Source organism: Halyomorpha halys, unplaced genomic scaffold, assembly GCF_000696795.3.
Source record: "Halyomorpha halys isolate HHAL.00 unplaced genomic scaffold, Hhal_1.1 Scaffold1644.1, whole genome shotgun sequence".
Classification (NCBI taxonomy): domain Eukaryota; kingdom Metazoa; phylum Arthropoda; class Insecta; order Hemiptera; family Pentatomidae; genus Halyomorpha; species Halyomorpha halys.
This window is the reverse complement of record NW_027112225.1, coordinates 237622-264089: the sequence shown is the minus strand read 5'-3', so window position 1 is coordinate 264089 and position 26468 is coordinate 237622. Positions and strand designations below refer to the sequence as shown.

Here is a 26468-nt window from a genome sequence, read left to right as displayed (position 1 = left end):
GCTAATTGACATGCGGAAGGCCACACAGGTGTGTGGAATAAGAACACCACCCAAAGAATGGAGCGAACTTCCTCAATGTAGCCTCGGCTGCAGAGTTTTTACATACCAACTCCATCACTGTTATTGGTAAGGATGTTGACCTAACAGTTCTATTGATGGCCAAAATACCCGGTGACCAGAAAATAATTTACGGCAAGCTAGGAAATGGAAACATAAAAACTTTATTCCACTTCAGATTAAGTGCCGCGAGACATTTTATTTCTACACACTTACACTGGGTACGATCCCATCTCAGCACAACATTCCGAACGAGTAAGCTGTGATTCACCAAACATTTTTTAACGTACAGGAATTTCAGTTTTTTTAGAACTTTACTCAACCAAGGATGATATAGAAGTTAGAAAAAGTATATTTAGAGATGCTACAGGGTCCCAAGTAAAGAGAAATCTCTAAATGCTTTCAATAAGCAAGTCTTTGTTAAATCGGTAGCCAATATCAAACCAGACTTCTCATCATTCCCAATAACTGAAAGTGTAGTGAAAGAACATTCTCTGAACATATCATCAAATCTCATATTTGGCAGCTGAACTGCCTCCTGAGATGTGTGGGTGAGAGCTAATTATCGACCGATTGTTTTAACTTTAGTGTACATTGAGGTACAGACTACACTGGTCGAAATACTAAAAATGATTTTATGACGTATATAGGATCGTGCTCCTGCCAAATTCGGATGTGAAAAGAGATTTCTCAAGTGTCATTATGCCTCAAGTAATTGGGGCCCTCTGTTGGACGATAATGGATGAAAAACTCGTAACGATCTTCTCATAGACATCATCGAAGGTTTTTTTCTCTTTCTCAACGGATAAAGAACAAAACGAATCAGTCCCAAGTTTCCCTGTCAAAAGAAGGCCAGGAATTGAAATTTATTACTAACTAGGATATAAGGTATAATTATGTTTTATCTTATGTTATTTGATGATAACAGGTATAATTGAAGTCATGTTGCTTGGCAGTTAAAAAGACCATTCGCCGATTTTAGAATTTGTTTTAATTATTATCATGATATTGTGACAGATAATCATATTAATTGTCTTAAATTTACGATATTTTAATTTAATACGCAGTTGTTTCTCTTTGAGTGAGTTTTGTTGTCATTACTGAATGGTACGCTTTAAGTGTTGGTTTGTCAAAAATATCTTTTATGAGTTTGACGTTTATTTAATTAATTTTTACTAAACATCTTTATGTGTTTTAAATTAAAATGGCTTTAACTTTGCCAACTATTCCGCAATCCCTAAAGGTAATTCAGCATTATTTAAAAACTGCATCTGAACATGAAGGAAGGGATCCTGTTGTAACTTATTGGTGTAAGTTTTAAATGTTTTGTCAACCTTCTATCAACTCCATTTTAGAATTATTATTCATTTTTTTAATATATTAGGTCGGCTTTATGCCCTGCAAAATGCATTAAAAATAGACAAGAAGTCAGAAGATGCCAGAGCTTTGCTTGTTGCTTTAATGGATTGGCTTGAAAAGCAGAAACAACTGCTGTCTGATAATGAAGCCATTACAAATGATGTTGCAGCCCAAGCTCATTTAGAAAATTATGCATTGAAACTATTTACATGGGCAGATAGTCAAGACAGAGCTGCTGTGTTTAACAAGTTTGTTTATTTACATCTATTTATTTTTTTAGAACAGTGAAAACCTATTAATATGGGACAAGTTTAAAATTTGGAGCTGTCAAACATTGAAAGAGTGATTCTTTAGTTTATTTAAGTTATGATTTGAGCACCAGAACACCCATCTAACAAAAATTGTTTATCAGTTGTTTCAATGGCTTTCCCTAACCTGGATATTAATTAATATCTTTTATAAGAAGACAGTTTGGCAGCTATTGCCTCATATATACTATGCAACTATAGTTTCATAACCTCCATATATTGTTAAAAAACTTGATACAAGTTCACCACTCACTCTGGGGGTGTAGGGCTGTGGGCTGTACTCAAACACAATAAGAAAATGGTCAATGATCGTTGTCAGTTATAACCTGACACCATAAAGTGAATCGTATTTATATGATTTTATACCAGAGCTCAGCAGAACACCTGGGCCCTGTTTCATAATAAAGTACAAACTAATACTATTAGTCTTTTAGATTTATCTTAATTCAATTCCACTGACTTGTACAATAGTAACTTGTACTTTAGTATTTTTTAATTCCTGTAATATCAATAATAGTCATCCCTATCATGAAGAAAATAAGTATTAGTATAGTTACCACACTAGTTTCAACACTTGTACTATTAACTAATACTGTTAGCTTTCATTATGAAACAGAGCCCTGGTGGGTGTTTGTTTAGCTGTTTTGAGAGAGTACAAGTCAATAGCTTTGATCCAATTAAAGCAGTTATATTATCTATAAAATGTTACAATTCTTAACATTAGGACCTCACATATAAGAGAGTACAAGCCCACATGGCATCTAGAATTACACTTGTGTATTGTTACCAAAAACTTAATAATTGAAAATTGAATTATATTCAACTATCAAAATGGAGGAAATAAGCTAGTTTTCAGAATTGATTGCTGATTAATTTAAAATAAAAAAAATTTAGGTATGGCCCTCTTTTTCCTCCGACTCAACAGTGTATGAATAAATAAAGTTTATCCATTTAATTACTAGGATTCACTTTTTCATTCTTTGTTTCATTTTTTAAACTTAATCTGTTGGAAACAATATGTTTTCATCCCTCATTATTTTTCATTATTCCTAAAGGTAAATTTAGTCGTTGGCTGATTTTATGGTAGATTTACTTGTTGTTTACTTGTAAATGAATGTAAGTTGTTCAGTGACCTATAATAAGACTTTCTATTCTTAAATTCTTACTTTTTGTGTCATCAAGAAGGAATAGACCATAATGTTAATTTGTTTATAATGTTTCTTTTTAATTTCTGTTTGATAGAAATGTTGTCAAGGCATTTTACACAGCAGGTATGTTAATGGATGTTTTGACAACATTTGGTGAACATACTGATGAAATTGCAAGGAACTGCAAGTATGCCAAGTGGAAAGCAGCATATATTCATAATTGTTTGAAGAATGGGGAAACACCTATTCCTGGCCCAATGGATTCAGAAAAAGAAAATGACTTCCTGAATAATTTCACTGAAACTTCTAATAATACTCCTCAACCCAATATTGGTAATTACTTGTAATTTAGCAATATATTTTCAATTTTTTTTTTAACATGATAATCTCCCTAAATCAAAAATCCTAAGTAGTTATGCTTCATGTTTGCATCCATACAACATTTTGTAGTCAATGTCTAACTACATTCCTTACACTTAGTTTTAAAATCCTCGACCTTGACTGGTTAGTCAGTTTTTTTAGTCAAAGATGTTTCATTAAAAACAGTAGTCCCCAACCAGTAGTTATTGATAACCCTGGTAGTAGTCCATGGAAAAGTACTACTTGACAGTACTTATTTGTGAGGGCTAATTGTTAGAAATTTTTTATAGTTTTGACAAAACGTTTCTGAGGTTTGAGTATTGGTTGATAGATTTTAGATGATAAATGCAAATTCAAGCAATCTAATTTTCAAATATTTTCTAGTGGTGGGGGGAGATAAATCACATTTGTGATCCCATTAGTTCAAGTGTAGTTGTATGCCGTCAAATAGTTTTGGTTGAAAGAATCTGAGTCATATCATCAGAAATAAAGATATAATCAAAATACAGTTTGTAGCTCGAAGATTATTGAGATGTAATTAATAAGAAAAACTGTGACAGACACCAGCATTATTTTACTTATTTAGCATTATTTTACACCCTTCTTTGCCTTTGTCAATATAAGTGTTTACAGCTTTTAATATTATATGATTGTAATACAACCTTCCCTGAAATCTGAGAGCTAGGATTTACGCTGTATCTTCTGTTGATTTTTTTATTTTTTTGAGTGCAGAGGAATCAGGTAGTAGTCTTCAGGTGAAAAAGGACTTGAAATTTCATTTAACAGCTTTCTAGAAATAATGTGAAGAGGAATTTTTGAAGTAAAAATTGCAAATATAACAAATAACTTAAATAAGAACTGGAAGACAGGATTATTTATTAATTTCATTAGAATATTATCAGGCCTATAATTATTCTTTTTCCATCCATATTCACCTTTCAGCATGGGGGTGATTCTAGCTATGGGCGCCATGCCTTTCTGTTTCTTGCAACGTTCCTCATTTCTCCCTATTCATTCCATCGTACTGATATAGGAGGTTGGTCTTCTTCTCCCCGGTGCACTGTCACTCATAATTGCACTATGTAGTGAACTCACGTAACCAGGGGATCATTAATTCCCACTAGTAGAGCATGCATATTTGCCCTTACAAGTTTGAATCTATGATAATAACTGAATATGGACAGAATATTGAGCTTATCTATAACATCGGGTGAGTGAAATAGAATTGGAGAGTTAGTGGGCTCTGAAAGGGACTTTTTCTGAGAATTCCCATTTATAAGAAGGTTTCTGAAAAGGGGATAGTATCATTGATACATCTGTCCCCTGGATAGTGCTAAATGAGTACCAGGTATGTACAATATCATATAATATATGAGGAAGATCTATGTCGTCTATAATCTTCCGGGAAACAAACTGCATCTGGAAGACTGGGGACTCATTACTGATGGAAGATGTTAATGCACACTCATGCATTTGGGTTTATAAAATGAATAATCAGGCTGGTGATGTAGTTGAAGATTTTATCTATTCGGGACAATTTGATTTTATATATTATGTGCAGAAGCAACCAACTTTTCTCTCCTATAAAGGTGAGCAGACACATCCTGAAATTGTCCTATGCCATCCATCACTCATGCGGAAAATTAAACACTATCTCAGTTCACCTCTGGGTGGAGCTGGTCACTAAATCCTTTTGGTAGAAGCTGAAAGTCATACGTTATACATTGAACCCTGGGAATCCCGTTTTCCTTGTTGAAATCTGATAAGGGCAAACTTGGAGGATTACAGGAGAGATATGAAAATTCTGAATAAAGAGAATGTCTATGTCCAAATGTAGACCAAATTGCCCAAACTCTTACAAAATAATACTGAAAGTAATTCTAAGTTGAAATATATGGGTATCAGTGGCAATCTCTTTTCATGAATTCGATTCAATCTTTCCTGGGACAGAGATTTATTAAGGTCCGTAATGGTAGTACAGTGTCCAGTTATTGGCAAACCAAACAGGTTGTACCACAGAGCTCTGTCTTTAGTCCATATTTATTCAACATAATGATAAATGACCTAGTTAAAAAGATAATGATTAACCACCCTGGGGTCCAAGTACTTCTTTTTGCAGATGACCTGGTAATCGGAGAATAAGTTCTAGTATGAACGGTACAGAAGAAACTCAAAATAAAGTTATGAACACACTAAAAAACTGGGTGAAAGAAAATAGAATGACGGTTAATCCATGAGTAATTGTGTTTTAAGTTAGTCTTAGCACTAAAAAACATGGTTCATCTATACTTTAAAGATGAAAAACTAACCAGGACTGATAAAACATGCTAATTAGGCAGCCTAGAAATCATGACTACGACCTAATGTGGAGTATAGAGATAACTTTAAATAACCTACTCAAAAGCAGTGTTAGGAAAATTATACAAAGTTAAAAATCAAGCCTTATGGATAATCACTGGCGGAGTGAAATTGAAACCCCATCACAGCTATGGATCTCCAAGCTGGTCTCAAACAACTTTAGGATAGCAGAGAGAAATCTGCTCTGTATCTGTATGAAAAGCTAATATGATTAGGTGATCACCAGTTGGCTTTCGTTATGCAAATGAAAGATTTAAGACCCATCGCACTTTTCTTTCAAAAGCAGAGGAAATGCTTCATAGACCTACCAACCAATGAAAGGCAGAATATAAGAATCTCCTACATACCAAAGCATGAAACTGCTGAAGTCTAAGAAAACACTGCCATGTGGTCGGATCAGGAAGAATTGTTCTGAACCCAGGATTAGAACTGCTGCTCTAAACACTATTTATAAGCTTCACCCCATAGAGCAATGGCTGCATATTTATACCGATGGGTCTGTTTCAGGTATTAACAAGGAAGCTGAAGCAGGTGTTTACTCATGCAACTTTCAACTGTCATTTCCTGTTGGAGAAATCCACTGGATGTGGCAATTATGAGGAGAAATGCAGGCTATTTATCTTGTGACGGAAGCCACTATTGACAGCGATGACAACATTGTAATCTTCAGTTACTCCCAAGCTATAACACAAAAATTATCAACACCTAGTGATCCAAGAAAAGTATAGAAACATAGCTGTGGAAAAGAGGAAGTATTCTGCAATGGATATATGCAGGCCATGTTGGCATACCTGGCAATGAACAAGCTGACTTGTTGGCTAAGCTCAGTTGTGTGGAGAATGGGCCTGTTCGAACATTTTCTTACAGAACAGTGTAATCTATAAAAAGTTCTCATTGTAAGGACAGGGAAAGCTCCAGGTACAAAGTTCAAGCAGAAGGTAAGAAGTCGGAGAGCCTACTGAATGAGGATAAAGGAATCCCTGGCAATCTTGGCAGAGCTGAGAGAGTGACTTGTTTCCGCCTAGTAACAAGACATGATCAGCTCCAAAAACACCTCCATCGAATAGGCATTGCAGATTCACTGACATTCCCTCTATGCAACATGGGTGACATGGATAGAAGCCATATTTTAACGTGTATTGTTCTAAAACATATTCAACAAGATGCAAACCAGCCCAAGGCAAAAGTAAACTATTGGGGTGCAGGAGGGGAAATGGTTTAATAGTCTACTTCCTGTGGTGGAGAATGTGTTTCAGAGAATTACCATTTATAAGGTAGGTCATATCATAGCCATTCCATATTTTCAAATTTGTGGGCCTTTCTTGGAGTTCCCTTGTTTTGATCATATCTCTTGTTTTTTTTTTAAATCTAATTAGCCATCTTGATAAGTGTTTGTGAGAAGGAGCTTATTTACTCTTTCTATTTATTATATGTATTCATAATGAAAACATCACTTTCTGTTAAAAAATGAAAATGTTTATTTAAAAAAAATTGTTATGTTTGCTCCACATTTTTATTCCCTACATGAAAGGATATATTTTATTGACAAATTTGAAAAAGGAATTAAATTTTAACCGCATAAGCAATATATCTTATTGAAAATCCTCACTTTTAACTGCTTTACATGTTGTATTTTTTATTGAAGGTACTGGTAATGATGGGGGGTCAAGTCCGGCAAGTGGGCCTATTGGTCCTTTTTGCCATCCCCAAGATAAACCAATGGAATGGCTCTTTTATGTATCTTATTCCTCTATATCGAACCTTTTTGACTTTCTAATGAACTAATCCACATATCTTAAGATGTCTTCTAAGTCTGCAATGACCTGTAAGAACTCCTATTAATAATCAGAGTTCGTATCTGCTTAGGCCCAGCAGCCAATTAGTTTTAGAAGCAGAGGGTTTAGTTTTTAAAATCTTGGCCTGTCTGAGCACTATACAGTCCCTCCTCTCCCTACCTGGTTTCTTCCATGTCCAGTCAAGAACTGCTTTTCTCTGATGCCTTTTAGAAATGCCTAGGAATGGTTCTGGTCCTATAGGAGGGTGCTCAGCCTCAGTTTCTAGCAAGCTGATCAGGTTTCTCATTACCTATGATTCCCTTATGTCATGGGACCCACACAAGCTGAAGCTTCTTTAAGCACACTAGTGATCCTATGGCTTTATTACACTCTCTTACCAATGTAGAGGTGACCCTAGGTTACTCCAAGGTTTGAAGGCCAGACAGACTATCTGAAAAGATGGTGATGCCAGTACTTTCACAGCTAGTGACTTCAGGGCATAAACGTCTGTACACACCATGTCTGTACTACATTACATGCGACTTGCATTAGTTCCATGATGGTACTCATGATCACTCCATCGTCAGCAAAGGCTTGTGCGAAAATCCCAGCGTCCTCAAGTCTTCTCAATAGGCTATCCATAATTAGGCACCATAGCAACGGTGAGATGCAACTCCCCTGAGGGCATCCAGTTACTACCTGCACCTGTAGCCTAGAACCGTCTTCCAAAACAACAATTATTTTATTATTAAGAACAAATCTGACCCAGCTGATGATCACATTCGGGGCAGAAATGTCTAATAAGTCTTTACAGACTGCCTCAAGCCTTGTTTTTGTCGAATACCCCTTCTATATCGAGAAATAGTCCTAAAGCGGACTCCTTATGTGATACGGCCTTTTAAATCCTCCCAACCAAGGAGTGCAGTTTCAGTTGATTTTTCCTGGAGATATGCGTGCTATCTTGGAAGAAGGGTTGGTAGCACCTTGCTTGTAAGGAAAACTGCCACCAACTTCTCCAGGATCTTAAATAGGAAGGAGGATAAACTAATAGGTCGATTCCTCCATGTCTCTGGAATATATCTCAGTGACAGAGAGGCTGTAAGCAGTGTCCTAATCTGGGGGAGTAGGATATTGAGTCCTTCCTTAAGCATGGTTTGGAGAATACCGTCTGTTCCCGGGGCCATATAAGGCTTGAGCTCTTCCACAGCCCACTTAATGGCCCCATCAGTAACGATAGACTCCGCTAATTGTTCATAATCAATCATTAGATTATTCACTCTTCTTTCTGAACTCAGTCCTGATAAAGTCCTGCCAAGTGGGGTGAAACATTGATCACTAATAAAGTTTTCCTACTATTCTTGTATCTTTCTTGATCATCATCTAACTGGTGGATTTTGGTTTTGGTATATAATTAGTACTAAGTTACTATAAATTAATTCAATTTCCTCTGCTACATCTGTATTCTACTTCTACATCTATATATATTTTAATGTTACTGATTATAATGAAAAAACAAATTTGCTTTTAGGCTTTCAGCCTCCATCTTCAAACATCACACAAACTATTTCTTCTCCATCTATTCCTGCAGTGAAACCTGAAAATGTTTCTCCACAAAACATCACCCCTGCTCCACAATTCAATACTAACTTTACAAGTTATCCTTCTCAAGACAATGTCTCAGGTATATATTTTCAAATAATTAGAAATAATCCTGTTAATTTTAAAGTTGTATTTATTTTTTTAATGTGTTTAACAGTGACTTCAAATACCAAATTGGATGCTGCATTGATATCTAAAGCTCAAAAATATTGCAAATTTGCTGGCAGTGCTCTGAATTATGATGATATACCAGAAGCAATTAATAATTTGGAAAAGGCATTGAGGTTACTTAAAACTGGCCAGGATAAATAACCAATCTACCCATGAATAAAAAAATATGTATGTTTTTGATTTTCATTGTCTTAAACATTTTTTTTTTTGTTTACCAGCCATAGAATATTTCTACATTTTTGTACAAATGTTTACTTTGAAAATATTTTTTTGCTTAATTCTGCAAGTATTCTCTCATCTGCATACAATATAATGTAATTAGTTTTATTGTGAACGTTTGTAAGTAGCGATCATTGAATTATTAATATTTAATAACTTTATTATTATTGTTTTATAAATGATTTGAAATTAAAATTCGTTAAGTTCATAATATTCTACTCTATTATTCAACCCTTATGCTCAATATTCATTAGCTTTATCTACAGAACTTGGCTATTTTGGTGTGTGCTAAATATAATTAAATATTCACCAATTTTAAATAAATATTTAATAATATTTATTTCCCTTAATGTTTGATTTACTTTTGATACGTTTGAATATGTTTACATTAATATCTTTGAGATAAATGAATAGTTTCTTCATGGTCTTATATAGTGCCTTCAATATGGTGAAATTTGAAGTTTCTAAATTAAAACAACGTGATTTTTATCCTTTTATTGAATAATTATTTTTCTTAAAATATTATTTAAGAAAATATTGTCGTCCAGCTGGGTTTTGCACAATCAATGGGGTTATATGACCTCCAAGGTATGCCAGTACACACTCAATACATAACCATTCACAATACATCTATACTTACATTTAGAAGATAAACAGTGCACATCCTAGGATCATTATTTTTTCTATATGACCCCCTTCCTAGTCATTTCTGCCATATGGGAGGGGGGATAGGTAATTGGTATAGAGGTAACCAACATAAATAGGTAGAGAATAAGGTAACCAACCTATTCTAACTATGATGGGAAGGGAGAGAGTCAAGTTTTCAATTTCATGCAACTGCCATGAAATAAAAGTCAACTCCTCCAGGCTTGATTTGAACCGGTCCCACTGTAGTCACGAGGCAGTCAAAGTTGATGCTGTAACTCCCTTGGCTAAAAACGGCCTAATGTATCTTAGGATCAACTCCCGTAGGAGATAAAGTCATTCTACTTGCCAATGTGAAATCTCCAGTAAACCTGCTGTCCTGGGGTTTCAGAAATTGTCTACTCAACCAATCACCAGTATAGAAGTACTTTCATTCAGAACAGTATTAGCCGTGGAACTGAACTGAATAATTGGAAATGAGGGGAAATGTTGATGAAGTTTGGTTCACACAAGAGCAGGTATACTGTAGTGGCCTTTCCAAAATGTGTAGGACATTATATTGGATCAGTCTTGTGGACCACTCCGGTACTATTTTTTCTGTTCCAGGTAAAAAATTTGGCTGATCAGTAGTATGTGTGTTGTGCCGCAATGAAATAATTTTCTCTATTTAAGAATAATCATTGATTGAGAAGAAATATCCTCCAATTTATAGGGCCTACTTCTTTGTGAAACCAGCCTTAAGGATTTGAGAATTGTGCATGGAATGTTCAAACCCTCAGTGGAAAAGAAGATGAAGAAAACAAAATGAATGTTCTTGGAAGGATACATTTACCTAAAGTAAAAAAAGATGATTTTACAGGAGCAAAAATTTGAAATAGAGAAGGAGGAATTTTTCCCACACTTCGCTATATTTTCAGCAACTTTTGATATGCTTTGTCTTATTATGAGTATTTTTCCCCCCTTCTTATCTTCAAATCCTTTCCACTTTATTTCCTTAATTATTATATTAACTTTTAACCATCCTATTAGTGCTAACTCATTTTTATCCTTAAAACATTAGTTTTATTATCCCTTTTGGCTTATATAACAATATTTTAGTTCTTTATTTATGTTATTTTACTTACATATTTTTAAACTTTTCAATATATCTTTTACATTGTTTTCTTTCTCAATTTTCTCATGATTTAAATATTGATTTTTATGACCTGCTAATAAAAATACTTACAAACAGTTGTTTATAACAACTTCCAAGGGACCAGACATGTTCTGTCATTATTTCCAATTGTTGTTATAACCAGTTTTAATTCATAGATCTTATAAATATGAAAAAGTTTATTTGCACAATCAATTATTGCTGACATACACCAGTAAATTACTGAATTTAATTTATTTTATAAAATAAACCAGAGCTTATAACATTAAGCTGTCAGATTAGCTTTATTGATGCGATTATCACTATAGCCTTCTGGAATTGAAGTAAAAATTTTGATTAACCTGTCTTCAGATGCTGCTAAAGAAGCTCCAACAGGTTTGTTGTTAATTTTTTTAAAAGCAATGTTATGACTAGAACAATATGTTTGAATCCATCTTCTAGAAATTTCTTTTTTTCAAAGATCAAAAAGTACTATGTGGAATACATTTCAATAAATTATTCGCTTTAGCATGCAGGAGAGAAGCTTCTTTAGAACAGTTCATTGATTTCTTTGTGGGTGAAGTGATAGAGTGTTTCTTAATTTTTAAGGAATCCTCCTTTTTTTTTTTTTTTTGTAAGTTCTTGCATTGAGTCCCTATTTTTCCAATTCAAGATATAATAGAGTGAGGTATCTTCAACTCTTTACCTATGTTGTTGCTCAATCTTAAAGGTAGCATCAAATATGAAACTTCTCTTCTTCAGTGAAAGTTTGCCTTTTAGGCATGATTCTTCTCTTTTGAAGGGAATAAAAACTAAATAAAACATTTAAATGTATACCCTCTCCCTAGCCACAACAATAACTGAATAATGCAATAAATTAAAAAACAAACTCAGGAAATATACAACATATGCTGAACTCCTAAATAAGTTTAAAAATAACTGAACGATTCCATTTTGAAAATAATATTAGTTTCATAGGAAATCCTACAAAATGTAATGAAAAACAATGTAAGTCTAATTCTAAACTAATGTACAATAGGTGAAGGTGAAAAATGTGATAGTAAAGGGAAAAACCTAATATACTCATAGTGTTATAGGAGTTATTAATAATTAGGTAATTTTAAAATTATTTTTTAATTTAGTTTGGGAAGTAATAAATTTTAGCCAAATAAGAATGAAAAAAAAAGATTTATTATGAGGTTTTAATGGTTGACTATTGATTAATATGTGAAGAAGAAGGCAAATAAACAAATGAAAGGAATGATTAAATGAATAAATAATTTTTTGTTTTACATCAATAATTGTTAGTCTTACTTGAGTTTACTATTTTGTACCTCCATTGACAGTTTCCTGGACTATCTTCCTACAGTTGTTTTTGTTTAAAGGTAGTAGGAGGATGTTTTTGAATTTAGAGTTAAAAGAACGTTTTTTATGTTTTAATACAAGGGAAAATTTTGTAAATATTATACAAATGGTAATTAAAATGAAATAAAAAAAAAAAATTATTCTGGGACATATGTCCGTCCCCTAAGAATAAATACATGGTTTATATATTATGATTTTTGTCTGGCAAGCATTTAAAAGTGTTCCTGTAAGCAAAATGAAATTACATTGAGATCTTGGCTTAACTACTATTTATACTGTTAATATATGCTGAACTATATTGTTTACTATGATGTGGAGGTTTGGTTATGCAATAAGTGAAGAAATAGGTGTTGTGTAAAGGAAAGAATAGATGAGGATTGGCGAATGGAGATGGGGAGAGAGTTTCAGAAGGAGGTTGCAGGTATGACAAAGGATTTGCTGAAGAAGGTGGTTCTATAGGAGGGCATATATAAATCAGTCGGTTGGGATCTGGTGTTTAATGAATGGATGGATGAACGAAGAGTGAGGAGATCAAGGATATAGGTAGGTTTTTTGATTTTAAGAACTTGGAATAGGAAAACACCAATGAGGTATCGCCACTTCAATTCGGTGTACCAGCGGAAGACTTGGGAGCGCCTTGGCAACTCAAAGATAAATCTTACAAAACAATTCATGAGTATCTTCAGCTTCAACTCTACACCTTCAGATAGCCCTCCATAGACCAAGGAACCGTAGTTGAAGTGGGGGAAGATGAGAGAAGAACCTAGGAGTTGACGGGTGTTCTGAGGAATGGAATTACGAAATCTTTGGAATTGTTTAAGTACAGTTACGGATTTTCGTGTGATTTAGGAACACAGAGAAAGAAATTTATTCAATCATGCTGCCCAAATACATCGGGTTGCTACATTACACAGCATACTGATCAATCCGTCATCGGACATATATAAATTTATAAATTACATTTTTTTGATATGATAAATATAATAGACAGCTAACATTTTTTTTTTTTTCCCACAGTATTATTTTACAATTAATATCTGTCTACAAACTAAATACAACCTTTTCATTTTATTCCCTTTTTTTTTTTCTTTCCCCTCCATTTTACAACCCTTATTGCATTTTATCAACAAAAACCCTAATTTATTATTATTATTTCAGAAGAGATGTTGGTCAAAGGTGACTCCATCATTTTTTATTGTAGGGTAGAAGTGAATCAGTTGGTTGTTAAGGGAGAGTAGGGAATAGTAAGGGAGGGAATGAAGGAGGCGCCAATAAGAATGGCTTTGGTTTTTTCAGCATTTAGGTTCAAATCATTGCTTAACGCCCAAGCGTTAATACCATCAATATCTTCTAGTATCTTTTGGATGGACTCAAGCATATCGGAGGGATAGATAAATTTGAAGATCATCTGCATATAGGTGGTATTGTGTGTGTGAACCACTATTTAACATGGAAAGGTAATGAAGTTAACTGAGGAGGATCTTATTGTTAACTGAGTCAAATGCTTTAAAAAAATCAAAAAGAACTAAAATTGATATATGATGATTGTCTATAGCGGATTGGAGGTCTCGGAATATTTTCAATAAACCGGATTGCGTGGAATTTTGAGAGCGAAAACTGGATTGGAAAGGATTAAGGAGAGCTTTTGTTCGAGAAACTTACTAAGTTGGGAGTGGACTAATCTTTCTAGTGGCTTGGCTAGATTGGATAAAATGGATATTGGCCGAAAGACAGAAAATGAAGAAGGAGAAGGTATAATGTTCGCACCAGGACTTTCTTCCAGGCTTTAGAAGAAATGGAATTTTGAAGGGAGAAGTTATAAATGTGCAGAAAGGTGGGGTGACAAAGTTTGATAACCTTTACAGAAATATGGTCTGGGCCGTAATCATTAGTCTGAACTTAAAATCATCTGGGGAAACATTTAAGAAATAAAAGTTATTGGTATCCAATAGGATTTCGGGGATGAGAAAAGAGGAAAGATCGCATAAGATTGTTGAAGGAGGAGGAGCAGCAAAGAAAGATTTGAGATTGATTGATCCAGGGAGCCGGAGAACGTTTGAAGCTTCGGGTTTTAAGAGGAGCATGTTGGTTTAGGAATTTAAGGAGATTCGAGGATAGGTATTCAACCTTATCGTTAATGGATGAAAGTGAATAGATAGGTTCAGGAAAATTCATCAAGATAAGGACCAATGTTTTTTATGGTTAAGGAATCAAGATTTTGCCTACTAATTTTCTTTGGTGTAAGCCTGAGAGTGAGAACATTGTAAGAAATTTTGATAAGGTCATGGGAGGAAAGAAAGGACACAGGAATTTGGAAGGAGGACGCAAGGCTCTCTGGAGAATTGGTGATAAATACATCAAGCCAGGCATCAGTGGACTGGGTATGATGTGTGGATTGGTAGGGAACGATATAAAGGTCTAGGGACAAAATTAGGTCCATTAGGTATGATCGATCTGGGGAGTTTGTGAGAAGGTTGGTGTTGAGATCGTCTGTGATTATAACATTTTGGAAGAGAGGAATGTATGGAAGGAAGAAGGATTCAAATGTATCATCAAAATGGACTCGAGGTGGGCGGTAAATGGCAGAGGAGGGAAAAGGAGCTTGAAGTAAGTTGCACAAAGATATATTCCAAATGGGGGGTGTTAAAGGAAGAAGAATTCAGTAGGATTTTAACCCTCAGATTGTTATGAACATATAGAGCAACCCATCCATAGGGTCCATTTGGTCATGATGAAGAAGGGTATAGTTGGGAGGGAGATAGAGGAAGTCAGGATATTGCGTTTAAGTCACGTTTCTGAGACAGCTATGGTGTGGTTAGAATTTTGGAGGAAATAATCCAGGAATTCCCCATAATGTGCTGGAAGGGATTGGGAGGTAGAGTTATGGCAGGAAGTTAGGATATTGGTCATGTAGGACTAAAGGAGAGTATGTAACACAGTGAGGAATGGATGAAGTTTATTATTGGGGTAAAAAAAGAGGATTGGGAGTGTGTAGAAAAGGATATTTGAGTTGACATCAAGGAAGAGAGTACATTTACTGTTTTCCGATTTGAATACCATGGAATAAGCAACAAACCACTATCGGAGAATCGTCGTAATAGAATCGTCTCATAAATATGTGTTTTTAAATTATTGTTTTCCAACAACAATTTCTCAATAAGCTCGTCCTGTTTCTGAGCCCTTTTCTTTATAGACTTTGGTCTCTCAGCGTTTTCAAAGGATTGATCGGCCTGCGTAGTAACTGAGATTTTTAAGTCCTTTATATCATCATACTTGAGTCCACCAATCCTCAATACTCCAACATTGGCAGTCGGTAGGAGTGAATAAGCCTAGGGGGAGGAGAAATGAGGTTATTTCATTCCAATTTTTGAATATTTTAATGAAAAGTATATAAATTTTTTAAACTGTTATCCGTGAAAGAACTTATGTACTTAATTGAACGTAAACAATTGTTCCAGAGATACAGTTGTTCAAAAAGCAACATTTTTTTTTTCCAAATCAATATTTTGTGAATTTATGCTGACATATATGGTGGAAATTACTACTCCAATGTATAATGTACACCTCTCTCATATCTCTCAATCGGAAAATAGTAGCAGTTTCTATGAATTTGCAAAATGTTATTGAATTTTCTATAAAGTAGTTGATAACGTTTAGCTTCGTAGAAGAAACAGTTTCCATGATATTCATTAAAATTAATTCACAAAATATTTATTTTTCGTTATTTGAAAAGCAATGCTGCTTTTAAAAAAACCTTATCTCGAGAACTATTGAAGGTAAAGAGTTAGAGTTCATATTTTAGAAATATATTTCAGGTAAAAATCAAACCTTTTTTTTTACAGAAAATAATGCACAATATTTTCTTTACTTGAAAGAACTCAAAAATGAATTTAAGTAATGTAAGGTGAATATTTAAAAAAAAATGTAAGGTGATATATTTTCAAAAATGTTGGTCCTGCCCTTGTAATAAATACCCACTTAATGACAGTATGATACAAACTGCGCTCAGCTTCTACTATATTGTTTCTTTGTTCGGACCCACAATGCGCTTGGAAGTATATGGGATCACCATACAATGAGATAAACCTTATTTTTCAATAATCCCTTAAATTGTATTTTATTGAATGAATTAAATTGTCGTGTCACTACGTCAGTATATCCTTCAGTATGTACCCACGTATCCGAACCTCTAACTTATCTGCTTCCTTAGACTTCCTATTCAGAAAATAAATCCTTAACTTGCTATAGTTGAATATTATAAAATAGCGTGATCAACTCCATCACATCTGGGGCCCTACAAATATCCTTATATACTATAACACCACTTTTGGGGTTTCACAGTACGCTGCCCAAAGCCAAAGGCGTTGACAGGTTTGCTCCGGCAGTGAGAGGCAAAGGTGACGAAAATCATTAATCGAACGAATCAGTATTGTTAATTAATGTAATTCTTTAAGAAGCCCTTGTTGCATGAAGTGGATGCCGTGTTATAGTGTCACCTTAGCAAGATCGAGTTCACTGCGACGCTGGTTCAATTCCGACCTGGCTGGATTGAGTTTTATTTCGAGAAGAAAGATAACATATAACATCAGGATGTATAAATATAACTGTCACTAGGATATTGAAAAAAAAATTTATCAACCAGTTTCATAGTAAAACTATTTCAGAGCTTTGAGCTGGTTAGGCGTTCATGACCAAAAGGTTTTACGCCTTTAAACAAACAAACTTTGATTTGTCGTAGGACTCATCTTCGGAGCCCCATAAAGACTGCCATATTTGCTTCACTTGTTCTGACAGTTTATAATCTCCATTATACTCCTTCCTCCAATGTTCATTTCCACCTTACATTGAACGCCGTATCTTGATCGTCTTTTGGCGGGTCCCAGTTATTCGTTAGACAATTTTTAGTTGTCGAATAATATTATTATTGTTATTCGAAGGAATGGTTGTTGATTTAGGCAGAAATTCATTGTTTTAGTTAATATGTCTTGTTTCGATAAATTGACAATATCTGGCGTACGTAGTTTTGGACCCAGCCCAGAAGAAAAGGGTATTATTAAATTCTCTTCTCCATTAACATTGATTCTTGGAGAAAATGGTTGTGGTAAAACCACAATCATTGAAGCCCTCAAATTTGCTTGTTGTGGCGAAGTTCCACCTTCTACTAGCAGAGGGTCAGGTTGGGTACATGACCCAAAGCTTACACCTTTTGCTGAGGTAAAAATTAATATGAAAAAATGTATGACCACATTCATGTTTCAAAGTTAGTATTTATCTAGATTACTTAATTTTCAGACTAAAGCCCAAATTAATCTGAAGTTACGAGATGTTAAGGGAGAAGTAATGAGTGTTCTTAGACTTATGACAGCAACTCAAAAACAAAAAAAATCAGAATTTAAAACCTTGGACCAAACAATTAATAGATTGGATCGAAATGGTCAGGTTGTATATATAATTATTAGTTTCAAAATTCCTGGTCATTTGTGTTTATTGCATTTTATAAACTTCAGCTAAATTGGCTTACACAGGGAATTTGTTTTTCAGTGGGTTTCAATATCTCATAAATGTGCTGATGTGGACTCAGAAATGAGTATTGCTCTAGGCGTATCTAAAGCAATTCTGAGCAATGTACTTCTTTGCCATCAGGAAGAATCAAATTGGTAATACCAAATTTAATTTTCTCTCATGATTGATATAAAGAAATTTAGATTTGTCAAATTATCGATTTGCATTGTCATAGGCCACTAGACAAGGATAATGAAGTTAAGAAAAGGTTCGATGCAATATTTGGTGCTGAGCATTATAACAAGTGCTTATCTCATATTAGAGACTTGAGAAAATCGCTCTTAGAAGGTTGTATGAAAGTATTTTTAGTATTTATGTTAATTACATTTGTTGTTATGAAGGTTGTTTTTCTGAACATTTATTTGGCTATTGATATTGGTGTTTAGATATGAAAACAATGAAAATAGATCTACATTATTTGAAAGAATATAAAAAAGAAGCTGGAGAAAAAAGAGCTAAGATGACAGATGTAGAATTAAAGATTTCTAAGCATAATGATGATATAGCTTGCATTAAAGTTAAACTGCTCCCTGTTCAAAGTAAGTTGTTTAGATGGTTGTTAAACTCTACATATTAATCAATTAGATGCTTTAATTTAGTTATCGAAAGAATTTTTTATATGAACGGAAATTTCTGTTTGTCCGTTGGAGAGTAGTTCTCTAAGGAAACAAATGAGTTTTTGGAGATAGAAGTATATCATCATGATTAATGCATGTTAAATAACAAATTGTGCAAAACCTGAAAAATAAAGATATAATAAAAAATTAATCTATATTTTTACTTTTTATTTAATTTGTAAAAAAAAGTCAGCAAAAATAAGTATGTACATTTGCCCTTCAGTAATGTGATTTGTTGAAGTTGGCAGTTATTGTAAGGGCTTTTTCCTCCGAGTATTTTGGTGATAATGGCTCTATGGGTGCATCAACCAGCATCACCAAGTAATTTAACCTTTGATGTTTAACCTGACTACGACAAGATAGCAGGGGTGATTTTTTTTTTTACTAATTGGCTGTTGTCAATCATTTTCTTTAGAGTTTTTACTGGTGCGATGAGTCTTGATAGTCCCTTCTTGTTGAAGAAGTTACCCAAGAGAGTTGTACATGTTAATTATATTTTATAGCTTTCTACCCATTGACTTTTACGGCTTCAAGTTTGTCATCGTCTTCCCTGTCACATAAAATTTGAAGCTTTGTTGTTACATTACCAACATACTTATTATAAAAACAGCCAGAACTTTCAGCTACAACAAGTAACAATTAGCGAATCTACATTTTTTTTTCTGTCTTTAATCCTGAGCTACTCACACTCAACAAGGTAATTAGATTCTCAGTTGACAGAAATCGTTCTTTAGGCATAGTAACATTTATTATAAATGAAGATACCCATCAAACACCATTCTCATCCGCTGCCTATAATATTATTTAATACAACCTAAACATTTTAATGAACGAGAAAACTTTGCTTGCGATTGTAGACTAAAAATTTAGATTATCTACTATCATTATGCTGTGTGTTTTTATGATTGGACTGATCATAAGGCTGCTGTTGAAGTGCAAAGTTTACAAAATGATAAATATCCAAACATCTGAAAATTATGTAATATTTACTTCTTGGAGAAGTTTGTCGGGGGGTGCGGTCAGCAAAGAACAACATAAACAAACAAACCATATTTATTTATTTTATGCCGATGTTTCGACCTGAGTTTCAGGTCTTCATCAGGGGTTGTGGCATAGAAAGAAGGTTTGTAACTGCTTGTAGGTAATAACCGGTTGCAATTACAAACCTTCCTTCTACGCTACAACCCCTGATGAAGACCTGAAACTCAGGTCGAAACGTCGGCATAAAATAAATAAATATGGTTTGTTTATTTATGTTGTTCTTTGCTGACCGCACCCCCCGACAAACTTCTCCAAGCATTAATCTACGGTCAACTGTCTACACCTCAATATGTAATATTTAACTTACCCTTTTGGTTATAACTATTGTTTGAATTCTATGGTTTGGTAATCATTGAGGCAGAATTTAATACTCCAATATAATCATGTTTTTGGTAAAGTGGTTAGTTTTTGAATTATTTTTTTTTAATCTAAAAAAGATTTCAAATATTTTTTATAATTCCACTTAATGGATTACATACACAGAAATTCACTCAAACTTTGTTTCTTCATATTAAAGATGGAATACAATTTTACTCAACTTTGAACACCCTAGCCTCATGCTCTTAGCTTGTCTCTCCACATTCTCAGCAATCGAACTATCCAGCTTCATTATTTAATGACTAATTTGATCAAATTAAGTCATTCAATTATCATTATTTCATATTTGTGTTTTTATATTTATTCCTGAACTATTTATTAGTTTAACTTAATATTTGTACAGTACAATCTTGATAGTGCGACATTAATCTGACACGTTCAGTAATTCAACAAACATGTTATATCTAAAGGTAGAACAGTTTGACCTGCAGTAACTGTAGAACAGTAGGGAGATAAGAGTGAAAAATGGGAAAGGTTTTTTTTTTTTTTTGTTACATGTTTGTCAGTTACTGTGAATGAAGTTCTGTAATGGTTATTATGTTTTCTTAATAAAAAAGAATTAAGAAAACAAATTCAGCTTTGCACTATTTTCACTTTAATTTCTTATTTGACATTGTTTGAATGGTGTAGTCAGTACTCTGAAATATTTATTTATCCGACTATTTTATGTTTTAAGTTCGTTAGATTATCAAAATTGGACTCTAATAACTAAAAATTAATTCTAAAATGATTCTTGTTACAGACAGATTGAAAGAGCTTGCAGAACTTGAAGATAAAATTAGTTCTTTACACATAGAATGTGAGAAAGAAAAGGCGAGATTAGGAGCAGTAAAAAACTCCATAAGTGAATATAGGAAAAATATTACTATTGAATTCAAAGGGACTACCGATGAGTTGAAAGATACTATCCGAAATTTCAGCCACGAACTCAAGTAATTAGTTTGTTTTGTTTTTTATTTGGCTAAAGGTACAGCTACCTATAAGGCTTATTGTGTGCCATTCACATTACAATGTTATAACATTTGAAATACCACACCATTATTACAAGCTTATTAAAGCTTGAGGTATTTAGATTCTACGAATCTGAGTGTGCTTGAGGTATTATAAATTATTATTATAAATTCAAGTAATTAGGTAGTTGTAGTCATCACATCGAGTTTTTTGTTTAATTTTTTAATGATTTTTTGTGCATAAAATATTATGTATTTCATGTCTGTATTTAATGATAAACTAATTGTCAAGGATATGGGTCATTTTCACAAAGAGAGACAGTGAGTTTCATCATGGGTAAGACCATGAAACACAGGATTTCCTAAAATATCCTATTTTGTTTAAATGCTTTCCAAAAAGTTGTTTTAGAAATGCAAACTGCTCTGTGGATAGTCAAAATGATGAGAAATAAAGAAAAATTGATTTGATTACTCACTTCTAAAATAAAGTCAGGAGCTTAAAGCAGATTGTTTGAGCATTTACCTCTCAGTTAATGATCACACTCACTGAACCCATTTGGTGTATCGAGAGGTAAGTCGGTGTTTTGGGCAGCTGAGAAGCATATGTAAAATGTGGCAAATATACAGCTTTAACTGAAAATTAAAAAAACAAGTAGACAGGTCCATGAAGGTAATGGACTAAAATGAAACACAAATAAGTTGATGTGACTTATTTAATCGTGCCAACGTTTCGGCTAGAGTTTCTTTCCTTTATCAGGGCTAAGAAAACTACAAGATAACAACTAATTAATATAGATAATAAAAAAGGTCTTTTTTTTATTTTTTTTTATTTTCTATATTAATTGGTTGTTATCTTGTTGTGTTCTTAGCCTTGTTGAAGACTAGAAACTCTAGCTGAAATGTTGGCATGATTAAATAAGTCACATCAACTTATTTGTGTTTCATTTTGACCGCACCCCCAACCACCTTCTCCCCGTACAAATCATCCACGGTCAACTATCTCTCTTAATTAGTAATGGACTAAAATATCGTGCTAATATCATTGATATTTTTGTTTTAATATTGTAACCAATCTGGTTTCATATTCAGAATCAACATATTTGAATGTACTGATGTAACCCTGAGCTATGCCAGAATAACTGATTTTGTAAGTTTTTCACTAAAAAAGGCTTTCTACAAAATCTTGAAGTTGAGAAGATAATGCCCAGAGAGGACAATGATGCAATGACATGCTAATGAATATACAATTTTTTTGTACAAAAGAAATATTTAGCCAATAAAAGGAAAATTTTATTTTTAGATTCTGTATTTAACTACAATTTAAACATTTTCCCACCTCAAAAATCATAAATGGAATGCCACATGTGGTCTGGACATAACTTTTGAGAATACTTTTAACTCAGTACTATAAAATAAGCTAGAGTTGCACTGCTTCTAGAATATAAATATAGTGAAAACTATATATATATATTTTACCAATACTTCAATCTTAATTTTCCCAACATTTTCAGTGCCAAATTTGAGGAAAGTCATGTTGAAGAAAAAATTCACAATTTGTTTTGCCTCTTAGTGTTGTTCATGTTCTACAGTTAGGAGATAAAATAAATTATTTTTATTTTTAAATTGTGCTATATTATTAATTTTTTTGTGCTTAGGGTTATATGGTTATTTAATTTTTTTTGTGTGTGTGATGTGTATGTTCTGTTTTCAATATGGCTTAATAGTTTATTAAACTTTTTCAGGAAGAAAGAGTCTAAACTTGAAACACTCGAGAAAGAAGGAGAAGATGTTGCAAAAGAAATAGAAAGAAACCAGCAGTTAATTGGAACTGAAAAGATGAAAATTGGTCAACTTATGCGTGATTTTGAAAATCACAAAGAACTGATTGATAGGCGAAATGCTTCTCTTCTAAAACTTTCAAATGAATTGTGCATAAGTAAATATTTATTTTTGTAAATCTTATAGACTAGACATTGATGAGACGAGGTGTGCATTTCCATTATCCACAGATCATGGATTATCTTTTTTTCCTGTTCAAGGGGCTATAATGAGAAGGAAAATGCACGTTGCTGGTCAGCAAATAGGTGCATAAGGGAGAGAACAGTGTTTCATTCCTTGCTGTTAATTATCAATATCTTGGAAATTTTTTATTGTATAATTAAAAAAATTGTCTTGATTTGTTTATTTTGCAATTTTTCTTATTTTTGAGAGACTTCAACTATCCAAAGAGCTTCTCTACATCGGTATCTTGGTTTTACATACATTTCTATATGGTGGAACATTTCTATATTACTGCTCTTGTTTCCTTAAATTTGTTTTCAAAATGGATAAATTGGTCTCCTTTAGTTATTATCAAATTCTTTCATAGCACACAATTAAGTAAGGTTAATTATTTCAAATAAATAAAATTAAAGTTACATTAGAGGAAGCCATCTTTTAAATTCAGCATTTGAGCCCTATCTGATTAATTAAATTTTAATACCTTCCTGATATTAAAACTATTTCATTGCAACTATTACATTGATATAATGAGTTTAATTAAAATTGTTAGAACGGTTTTTAAGAAAATTGTTTGTAATCAATGATATAAAGTGCCAATCCCTTTAAGATTATTTTTGTCGAAAAGTTGCTGTAACATCCCAGGCTTGCCCTTTACCTTGGATGTTATTATATATTGCTTCAATAAAGTAAATGATCTATCTATTAAACACTGCTAGTATTATTAGCATTATAGACTTATTTCGATAGAAACAGTGTAATTGTAAACAACTCTTCCGTGCCACAATTAATAGTGTCTAACCAATGAGTAACTGAATTTATTTTATGTTATTATGTAAATAATTCCACATTTACTGACTCACTACATTTAGTTTAAGCTTTCTGTGTCTAATATGTATATGTTCTTGTATATTTTAGTAACTTATTTTTATCTTTCCCTTATAGATACATCATTTTCTGAACTCACTCAGGGTCGAGAAGCGGATCGAATCATGGTCTTGGTTGATGAGGAGATTTCGAAAAAGAAAGACAGCATTAAAGAGCTGGAAAAGGAGCAAAGGACAGCCATATCAAAACTTCAATCTGAAATAGATAACACCAGGGAGTCTCGCTCAAAGCTGGAACAGAGCATAGAGAACAAACGTTCTACCATAAGGCAGACCAGAACTGATTTACAGAAAATCAAATCTGATATTTCTGATGTAATTTAGATATTTTTTTAAATTATTTAATTGTGTTTTTAAATAATCAATGTATGATTTAAATTTTTGATATAATTGTTATAACTTATGGTTATGGTGTTTTGATAGTTCTGAATGGATTTTGAATTTAGGTTAGATACCATAAGACATTTTCATTCTTCATAATATTTTATTGGCTGATTGTAGTTAATCTAAGATACAATTGATCAGGTATGTTTTTAGGTAATTATGTCCAAATGGATTGTTCAATTATCTTCATTAATGAAAAATGATATATGTGTAGGGAATTTCATCTTTTAGTTCCAATTTAAAATGGAATTCATTTTAATGTCCCTGTGTTCGTGAATTTTTTTTAGTATTAATTTAACATATATAATAACAGTCATCTTATTTATCAAGACAATATCCAATGTTTATTTTTTTTAATTATTGAGCCCTTTTCATAATGCCTCTTATAACGGAAATTAGCAACTACTAGAACTAAAGAAGCTGCTAAAAGGCAATTAGAAACTGCAGAAGTAAGTGATCAACATTCATCTGCTTTATTTGAGAGAGAATCTTTACATGTATATTAATCTGCACCTGAATGCTTTGTAGTTACGACCAAATATGTTGTTAAATTTTCTTCAAATTTGACATGAATATTCTATTCCTTCAAGGAATTTAAAACAACATGTGTAAGAATTTCTATTTATTGAGTTATTAATTGTTTTGTTTTTTTATGAGTGGTATGAATTATAAAGAGGAAACAAAATCAGATTTTATATTTTTTCACGAGGTCTACTGATCACAGAACTACTAATAGGAATGTAAATATGAAATTGGCATTTATCCATGGATGATACTAGCTGTCAAAGTAGTTATTGTTAAACCATTTCATTAGTATCATTATTTTGCTTTGACATCTGATAAAGACTCACAATACAAATTGCATACAATAGCCTAGTTTCTAATCATGTTGAAAATATTGAATTTTGTGCCTGTAAACTACGATTTCAGAATATACAAAAAAAAAAATAATAAATAATTCAAAAGTGGCAATTTTAAAGTGAAAATTAAAAATGTGGAAGACCACTTGAAAAGTGTTCAGCAAATGCTGTGTGCTGATGATGCTCAAATACTATGAAAACTCACTGATCAATTAAATGAGAAGAAATCTAAATATGTTTTGAAAGTCATGGGAAAGATTCAAAAGATGAAAAAATGGGTTCCACATGAATTGAATTGTATTAGGAAAAAATGGGTTCCACATGAATTGAATTGTATTAGGTTCTCCTGTATATGTTCTTTTGTTCATTTCCTGAATATAAAATCCACAAACTGATTTGTACAATTCTTTCTTGTTCTGTTTTTTTGAATTATCAGTTAATTTATTTATAATAAATTACATTGAATTTAAACTTTATAAAACTGTACAGGTTGATCAGTCAACTCAACTCCTTAGCCAATTGGAAACAAAAATCGACCGAGTGAAAAATGAACTGGATATTGTTTTGAAAAACACTAATGTAGAAAAACTTGAAGATGATATTAAATCTGCTGAGGCTGAAAGAAATAGGTAGAATATTACTTTACTATCAATTTATCTATGGTACATTTTCTTTCATTTAACCTTAAAGAAATTCAGTAGACAACTGATATTTAATTGCATGTTTTATAATTTTCCTAACAAGTTATTTATTTTTATCATTCAGAAGATAATTTATTTTATTGCATTCTCGACTCCTGATGATTGATATCTAATAGGTGTAGAAAAATAAAAATGTTAGATTCTCATTTTTTTTTTGTAAACAGTCCTTTGCTTCCTTGTTTTTTGCCTGCATCAGGATCTGGGTTATTTCCTACCATTTCCTCTATCTGTACCTACTTCTATCTTCCGGTTTCATTGTTCTTATTTTTGCCTATAGCAATTGCAATCTTCCTAATGTTCACTGTATTCTTCATCCCCTTCATCTTAGTACCATAATCTTATACTGTGTTGGCTCCACAATCACATTCCTGCCAAAATGAATTCTGAACAAGAGGAAGTTATTTTTTTTTTTTATCAGCCAAGGAAACTCATTCTCGGTGATTATGGCCCTAGTACTCTTTGAGGACCCATTTGGCTTTTAGTTATGATTGTGCTGTTAGGAAAGTGTCCAGTACAACTCTTCTATATGGTTTTGATTTTAGGTCCTCACCGTCCTATTTCGCTACTGCCCATTATGGGCAAAATCCTAGAAAA

At 33.0% G+C, this 26468-nt stretch overlaps 2 protein-coding genes across 6 annotated transcripts in view; both read left to right on the top strand.

The window, feature by feature from the left end:
- Positions 1–1149: 1149 nt before the first annotated feature.
- On the top strand, positions 1150–9565 carry Vta1 (vesicle trafficking 1). The gene is made up of 5 exons (XM_014435678.3): positions 1150–1367; positions 1442–1664; positions 2967–3205; positions 8894–9046; positions 9122–9565. Exons 1-5 carry the CDS (start codon positions 1262–1264, stop codon positions 9274–9276), a joined length of 876 nt encoding a protein of 291 aa, XP_014291164.1. The 5' UTR covers positions 1150–1261; the 3' UTR covers positions 9277–9565.
- rad50 (DNA repair protein rad50) overlaps positions 9193–26468 on the top strand; it is a 37681-nt gene continuing 20405 nt past the window's right edge. Inside the window, exons 1-10 of one of the 5 annotated variants that reach the window (XM_014435668.3) lie at positions 10400–10517; positions 10712–10836; positions 17789–17935; positions 18038–18153; positions 18234–18346; positions 18445–18597; positions 20837–21026; positions 22787–22980; positions 23988–24244; positions 25663–25802. In XM_014435668.3, coding sequence (XP_014291154.1) covers positions 10804–10836; positions 17789–17935; positions 18038–18153; positions 18234–18346; positions 18445–18597; positions 20837–21026; positions 22787–22980; positions 23988–24244; positions 25663–25802 — 1343 coding nt within the window. In that variant the 5' untranslated portion in view covers positions 10400–10517; positions 10712–10803. Of the gene's footprint in view, positions 9304–10399; positions 10518–10605; positions 10837–17312; positions 17711–17788; positions 17936–18037; positions 18154–18233; positions 18347–18444; positions 18598–20836; positions 21027–22786; positions 22981–23987; positions 24245–25662; positions 25803–26468 lie in introns of those variants that run through there. The other 4 variants (XM_014435667.3, XM_014435669.3, XM_014435666.3 and 1 more) reach the window with 4 other exon arrangements.